At 41.7% G+C, this 7,655-nt stretch overlaps 1 protein-coding gene across 6 annotated transcripts in view; it reads right to left on the bottom strand.

Annotated features, from left to right (window-relative positions):
- Nucleotides 1-571: 571 nt before the first annotated feature.
- Nucleotides 572-7,655, bottom strand: part of grb10b (growth factor receptor-bound protein 10b) — a 57,725-nt gene continuing 50,641 nt past the window's right edge. For 4 of the 6 annotated variants that reach the window (XM_085802544.1, XM_085802545.1, XM_085802541.1 and 1 more), the window contains 11 exons: nucleotides 6,162-6,277; nucleotides 5,629-5,703; nucleotides 3,838-3,975; nucleotides 3,430-3,540; nucleotides 2,952-3,050; nucleotides 2,619-2,696; nucleotides 2,256-2,372; nucleotides 1,688-1,754; nucleotides 1,510-1,597; nucleotides 1,284-1,377; nucleotides 572-985 (listed from right to left, as the gene is read on the bottom strand). In XM_085802544.1, coding sequence (XP_085658670.1) covers nucleotides 839-985; nucleotides 1,284-1,377; nucleotides 1,510-1,597; nucleotides 1,688-1,754; nucleotides 2,256-2,372; nucleotides 2,619-2,696; nucleotides 2,952-3,050; nucleotides 3,430-3,540; nucleotides 3,838-3,975; nucleotides 5,629-5,703; nucleotides 6,162-6,277 — 1,130 coding nt within the window. In that variant the 3' untranslated portion in view covers nucleotides 572-838. The remainder of the gene's footprint in view (nucleotides 986-1,283; nucleotides 1,378-1,509; nucleotides 1,598-1,687; nucleotides 1,755-2,255; nucleotides 2,373-2,618; nucleotides 2,697-2,951; nucleotides 3,051-3,429; nucleotides 3,541-3,837; nucleotides 3,976-5,628; nucleotides 5,704-6,161; nucleotides 6,278-7,655) is intronic. The other 2 variants (XM_085802546.1, XM_085802543.1) reach the window with 1 other exon arrangement.

The raw sequence follows: 7,655 nt of genomic DNA, 5'->3' as shown, positions 1-7,655 counted from the left end.
TAGCAAATGATTGAAGAAATACTTTGTTCCAATAGTTCCAGAGTTTTCCTTAGCTTTTCTCTCCAGGTTAGCTTGACTTGACAAGCTTCTGTCGTCACCGATTCTCCAAAGGACTTGACAGCAACACTCTTCCTGGTGCCTCCAAATCTCATCCTTGTTGAATGTGGACATGTCCTTGCATGCCTATGACACTAGAGGGCAGTGGCACCATCTCACAGTTAAGTAATGCAAAAAGCGGAGAGGTCATGCACTGTCAAAGGCCACTCCCATTTCGTTGAGTGCAAAACAATCAGCTCTCCAGCTACAGTTTATTCTTTGAGGATGCGTAGTGAAAAGTGAGGACAAGACGACGTTCAGTTCTCAGAGAGCAAAGTGGTCCAAATAAAAGCTCAAGTTGTCCTGCTGATTGTCCAGTTGAAGGGAAATACAGTCTACACTAAAAACGTGAGATCAAACCTTGAAGGATTTTGGGTCCAAGCTTATTGATGACTGTGGGTAGCAAGATTGTGGAAGATTTTGCAACAGTATTGACACAAATGGCAGTGTTCTTTTTCCTTTCACTTCTCTCTTCTTGACGGAAGAACCTCGAGAGCGAAGTTGTGCATCCGACTCCTCAAACATCCATGCAATGTAAAAGAAATCCAACGAGTCAGCAGTCTCTGGCGGACGTGACAATGTACTGTAAAACAACAACACTGAAACATCAGTCAAATTCACCAGCTTCTTATAAAGACAAAAACAAAAGAACCACCCGGTAGGAAAATTCCTTTTGTTTTTGTTTGTTTTAGGCAGAGTCAGGTCAAGTGATGGGGTCATGGGGTCAGATGATCCGAAGATGTCATAAGGCCACGACGGTGCATGGGTGTTTGAGTTTACAAGGCAGCACTCCTCTGTTGAGCTGGTAGAACTCCACCAGCTGAATCAGGTCAGTGAATTTGGTGGCGCCATCGTCAAGGCTGAAGAAGATTTGGCCGTCCTCTTCACACTGGCAGCATCAAGGGGTCAGGGTGAAAGAGAGCAGGAAGACCCCAAATGGAAAGAGAAAAGAAAGAACAAGGTGAAAAAGAGACTACTCAAACTATGTTTTTATGGTTTGGGCTTCTTTTTTGGGGGGGAAACAAATCCCAAATGTTTTTTAAATCCTCCTGATCCAGCAGCCTTTATTATTTAAATTCACACATTCCCTTTTATTTTTTCCCCTCTGATGCAAAAATACGAAAATTGTCTTGAATAAAAAGTAAAACAGACACTTTTTTCTAAAAATGACACCACAAAATACATACCGGTAGTATCTGGAAATGTTTGATTTTCTGGTGATGGCACAATGTGAGCACAAACGCCTTGGGGTTGCTCTGACTGACTCTCAGCAGAAACAACCTGTGAAACAAGAGAGGAGAACAGTGTGTGACACATATTCATAACTATTTAACATAATGTTTATACTGTTGCTGTTTGTGTTCAGTAAAGATGAAAGCCACATGTACAGTAAAACTGAACTAGCTCACTTACCCATCTACTTGTCCCTGCTGGTGGATTATGCGATGGGACTCTTCTCTGGATATCCTACCATGGAACCACAGCTGAGCTATGTGGATAACTGCAGAGTGACATTAAAGTACATTTAAATATGTGTCATATTAATTAATCATTATAATAAACAACCAATGCTACGTGTCTTTGTATTTACCTGAGCTGAGTGAGGAGTGGTGTAGAGGACTGTGGGAGCCTAATATGTTCATTCGTTGACTCCTCTTCTGAGAGAGATGCCACACACAGACAACACAACAGGGATTATTTCCTGATCCGGTACAGTATAAGACAACTTTGATTGGATATTTCAATTGTAGTGTTTCTCAATACATGGTGCTGAAATTTTTCCTAATAGGAAAGAAAAAGTCTCAGTTTTAATATAAAAAGTACATGGTGATCATTTTAATTTATTGTACAGTTATTATCTCAACTTATAAATAAGACCAACGTTGATATTTTGCTTTTTCTACCGTTGGTAACTATCTACACACTGTATCAATTCTACTCACTGAATTATTGTGGATGGGTTTAATACAGTCAATATTCATGACATTAATTAATTCGCACATTTGTTAGCTCAAATTAACTGAACAATCAACCAAAGGGAAATGTGCTCAGTGAATATTTAAGCAAAATAAAGAGTGCCATCTGTAGCGATCTTTTGAGCTCTGCTCCTAGCGCTGTCGACGGAGATCAAACAAAAGAAAACTGAGGTTGCGCCTCACCCTCCACGCATGTCCCTCCTCCATGGCAGCACTCTGAGCTTCCACAGGGTTGTCAATCACCCTGCCTATCCTCCCTGAGAAGTCCATTGCCACAAGGGAGTTTTCTGAGACACTCCGCTAGAGGGAGACAGAGATGCACGACAGTCAAAATGTGGATACTGAGGCATACAGTACAGTATATGCGAACAGGGAAGCAGGAGAGCTAGGGCGGAGGAATGTACAGATGCATGCAAAGGCAGTGCAATAAAAAGTAGGGTGGGCACAGGTAAGCTTTTAGGCAAATTATATTTTCCTAAACTTGTCAGACTAGTTTGTTAGAAGATGTGGGAGTGTTTCAAAGCAACGCTGTAAGAAAAAACTTACCACAGGTGCAGAGAAGTGTGAAATTAAGGTTTTTCTTTGTTGGGGAATCTTGTAATTCTGGTACAATATAATCCCGTACTGTAAAGAAAAGAAATAAAACACTCTGGTCAACAAACATTCTCAAAATCCTTAATGAGCGTATTGTAAACAACATTTACAGACAGTCTATCAGATGTGGACTCATCCTCCCCATTTCTGATCTCAGCTTTAAATTTCTGTCGGGAAACTATTGATTTTTCCAGCCAAAAGTTGCAGTACTTGTGCTACTGTGTATAAGGCTGTGTGTTCTGAAAGAAACTTTGTTGTATATTCTAGACACTCTCATGGTTTTACCTTAAAGAGTCGGAAGGCAGTCATCCAACAGGTCCTGCCCTGCTCTTCCTCAGCACACAGAATCCTCAGCTCCTTCAACTCCCCTCGGCATTTATTAGGCTAATAGAGATAATACAGAGATGACAAACAACTTATTACATTACTGTATGTTGTGTAATTTTTCACCATGACCATTTATTTAATTAAACTAATAAAGATAACGAGGGAAAAATGCTCAAAATGTTTACCCTCTATATGTATGTACAGTTGTATAACACATAAATATAAGGTAAAAAAAAAACACTTCTTATTATTCAGACACTGTGTAAATACAGCAGTAAACTAGAGCCTCTGCACTCATATATTTAGTACAGCTGCATGCCGACGCCCTTCTCAGGAGACCGGGAGCTGCACAGGATGCCGATCATTACTCAGCTCATAACGTTCCATCAGAAATCAGCTTCATCTCACTTCTTCATCTCTTTGAACTGAGACTCACCTTGATGCAGAACCCGTAGTCTGTGGGTGCTCCGTGCTGCTTTTTGCCTGTGATGACAGTGAAGATGTTGCTGTCTTCTAGGTCTGCTAGTAACTGTAGATGTCTGGGTTCCTGGAGACAGACATAATTAATAAGTCAGAACATCACAGAGAGACAGAGCCTGCAGGTAGACTGGAAGACAGAGACGCATGCAGAGAGACCACCATCAATAACAGGCAGCTTCTTTGAAGGTAATTACATTCAATCTGGAATATTTACTATGTTATTATTACTATAAACATATTATACAGTATCCATATCAATTCTCCAATGATAAAATAATGTAATTACAAAGTAAAATCAAACGTAACACATAAAAAAGATGTTCGTTCACTTGAAGATGACTGACTTGGACTGACTTGCTGTTACCTTAGAGGTTCCTTTTGTAGAACAGTAGAGTCCTGAACGCCGCAGGAACATGTAAACTTTCTTCCATGACTTCCTGCCCACCTCCTTCACATACAGATACCCCTGGATCTCTGGGCAGCTACTGGTTGCTAGGAAGTTCTGAAAGAGACAGATAGGAAGCAAGGGATCAGCACACAGCACTTTGTCTTCATTCGCTCTAAAATGTTCCCTGTCAAGGAGTCCCTGCCTCAGCAGGCGATGCTGGATCACATCTTAAGCCCGTAAGCTTCCTGTCACCGACAACTGCGTTTTGCAAAAGAACAGTGTGATTGGGCTTCCTAACAGACAGCTGATGACTGAGATGGGCGGCAGCTCAGATTCTTACACGCCACGGTAGCGACCACAGTGAGGCCAGACATGCTACTGTCTGAAAAATCAAAGGGTTCAAAGGACTGACAGGATCGTGACACTGACTGTCATGTGTACATACATTTACATGAGTACGCACAGTACGTACACTATTTATTTATTTTTGAGCCGGGCCTGTAATTAAATTCTGAAGATATTTGTTATGCAATGTGCCTGCCAAGACAAATAAAGAACTACTGAATCAACCTACAGTACATTCCTACTGGGAACCCTTAAAGCCTCAACTGTCTGCCTAGTATTTGGAATTTGCGGTTTTCATGTTGCACAAAAATATCACACAATGAAGTGGCAGGTTAAGTTATTAGAGCTGAACTGGAATCTGTGGCTTGCGGGTAGAAGGTAAACTGTTCCAGAGGACTACTCAATATTTAAAGCACATGTTTCCCACTGTTTTGGAAACAGCTTACAATGGGCCTCACGCATGAGCATTTTCCAACATTTGTGGAGCGCAACGCTCACATGCTACATTCATTCAATCAGCTCTCATTCTGAGGTACTGCACTTTACCGTTCCATGATGACATATGGTCCTTGCATAATAGTGAACGTTGCCAACACCTGCTCAAGCTTGGGTTATAAAATAACCCAAATGCTCTCCAAACCAATATTCTTGGTTTGGAGAGCATTTTAATTGAGTGCAAAGATCCTGTGTTTAGAATACGTCAAACACTGGGGATTCCTGACACAACTCTGGCTCCCCCCGTCCCCATTCATTTATTGACTCCACTATGTAGAGCATAACGGAGAGAAACTTCTATACGATCAGCGAGGGCGTTAAAAGCTTTCTGTGAGTGGCAAGGATGAAGAGATGGATTCCACTTGTGGTTCTGTCTCTGACAGCTCCATTACATGACACAGGAGAGAGCCAGACTGCATGTAAACCCCCCCATCCATTAAGAGCAAAGCTCTTCAAAGTCCCAGGAATCTTTTTGTCTGGTCTGCTCCTGGACTAATTTCTTCATATGTTTTGAGAAGAAGTCACTGGATGGCCTGTGAGCAGCCTGCAAGGCAGATAAGTAACGTGACATACGTGTGTGAGTTTGCACTCTGTAAACACACAGTAGGCAGGTGAGGAACTTTATGTTCTATTTCTGACTGCCTAATGCCATCCATCACAAGTGTCGGACCTACGGTGCGTGTGCCGAGACAGTCATGTGTCAACAGGGGGATCAACAGTAGTTATTACTGCAGGCTCTGACGAGACACACTGTCTAAGGGTCAGAGGTGAGGTATGTCTGCTTGATTGTGCAGTATGTCGCGGGTGCTGACTCTGTGGTAAACTAAGCTGTGTGCGTGTCAGGGAGATGGGAGACAATTTGAGACAAAAGTGTGTGTGTGTGTGTGTGTGTGCGTGCGTGTGCTTGTGCGTGTGTGCTATACGTACCTGAAGGAGCTGAGATGGTGGAATCGTGTGATTGGTTTCCTGGCACCATGCAACCATGTGCTCGGGGAAAAACGTCTAGTGGAAGAGGAAGGTGGGGAGAGACGGAGGCAGACAGACAGACAGACAGAGAATATCAACCACTGTGACAGTAATTACAGGGTAAGGCTTTGTGACAGAAAAAGAAACGTCACGCAAATCTCATTACTACAGTCAGCTGTCATAATATTTCACAAGGATATGAAGAGAACACGCCTTTCATTTCATCTCTGAAGCAATGTGGAACTCTTAAGACTAAATAAATACTATTACAACACTTGACTGAGAACTCTATATATTGGAAAGAGTGTGACTTAATATGAACTATACTTTTACTAATTGTATTTTCAGTTCAAATTATCAAAAATGTACAAAAGATGTAATAAAAATCACAAAACTGTGAAGGAGCTTTGGCCCCAGGGGTGTTTCTTTTACAGGTTTAACATATTTCAACAAGAGGACGTCATGATAAGAAATATCTGAGAAAGAGCAAATACCAGGGGGTTTCTGAAGAATTCATATTTGGCATAGTTTTTCCTGAAGAGGAATCTGCTGTCGCTGTTCATTGAGGCTTGGACCTGGACCACCAGCTCATGGTCTTCTAGACAGCGCTCTGAGGTGAGACAGGAAGAGAGAAGGATGAGAAGATGATAGAAGCTTTTATTATTAATTATTTGAACTGTTTATAATTTCAGTATTTGCTCATTTAAGTGTTAAACTCTTTTTTCATACGATGCTCTATGTGAACAATGACATGAACATCTGAGTCACATCGTTTCACAAGTTCTCCGGAAGTCTGTAATGAGCAGTGCTGATACCATCATTTAAGGGAAAGATGTGTTATCATCACTTCTTGTAAACCAGGGACTGAACGTTTAAGAGGAACTTGAAAATGAAACTGAAAGAGAGTACAGCTTATCCACCTCTACAGGTACTTTGGAAAATATGAGTAACCGATTCAAGAATTTTCTAATAAGTTTTGGTAAATGGTTTAAAGCAGCACTGAATTCAACATGAAAAGTGGTGAATAGATTTCACTTGACCTGAGTGGTGAGCTTTAAAATTGCAGTCTGGGTTCAACGGTTTGTGCTCATCAAACCAGCTGTGACCAGCCATCAGACAAATGCCTTTTCCCGTTTAATGTAAATACAAGAGGATATGATTCAACTCAACTTGTGTTCCTGAATAATGTGGTCAAACTGCCTGCGATGCTGAAACCGGACGTGACTCATGAGTCAACTCCAACAGGGCTCACAAGTCTCCTCTGTGCTGTCTTTGATAAAAGACAACCCTTCTTTCCCCCAGAAGATTTAATTACATTTTCTAACATAACTAACTTTTTCAACACCAGTTTGGTCTGAAACCTCTTTTTGATGTGAAAATGAAGAGATTCTGTGCTGGCTGCACAACTCAATCTCACATCATTATCTCATTTCACGTGTCCTCCCGTTCTCCCTCTTTATCCCCTCTGCCACAATCTCTTTAACACTGTCACGACTCCTCTTTTTCTCTGCGTTTTATCCCGTCGTCTGTCTGATGAGTCACTCATGTTCGTGACAGTGACTCACCCTGGTAACACTGCTTCACTGTCCCAGAGTTGTTAACCTTTTCGCGCTGACAACTAAGGGTCAATGTCACTTATCTCAAAAGGACCATTTCATCCCTTTCAACAGCGCACCAAGAGTGGGCAGAAATGTACGGGAATAGGCCTCTCTGTTCAAACGCACTATTGTTCCTGTCTCTCTGAAAATGCTATTCCTGTCTACCACCCAGCCACATGTGCACACATTAAGTATAACGGCACATCCATGTGCAGTGCAGACTTGCCGTTTGTGCGCATGCACGTAGGCACGTACACACTTGAGCAGGAATCCCATGTGATGTCTCATCTAATACTGGGAGATGACTAAACAAATTTCTCTCTCAAACATTTCTGGGTTTCCAGTGAAACTTTGTTAAACTTAAGAGAAACATAATTCAAACACAATTAC

The sequence above is a fragment of the Trachurus japonicus genome, chromosome 16 (genome assembly GCF_045865225.1).
Source record: "Trachurus japonicus isolate A0001 chromosome 16, Traja_1.0".
Lineage (NCBI taxonomy): Eukaryota > Metazoa > Chordata > Actinopteri > Carangiformes > Carangidae > Trachurus > Trachurus japonicus.
This window is presented reverse-complemented; position numbering and strand designations above follow the sequence as displayed.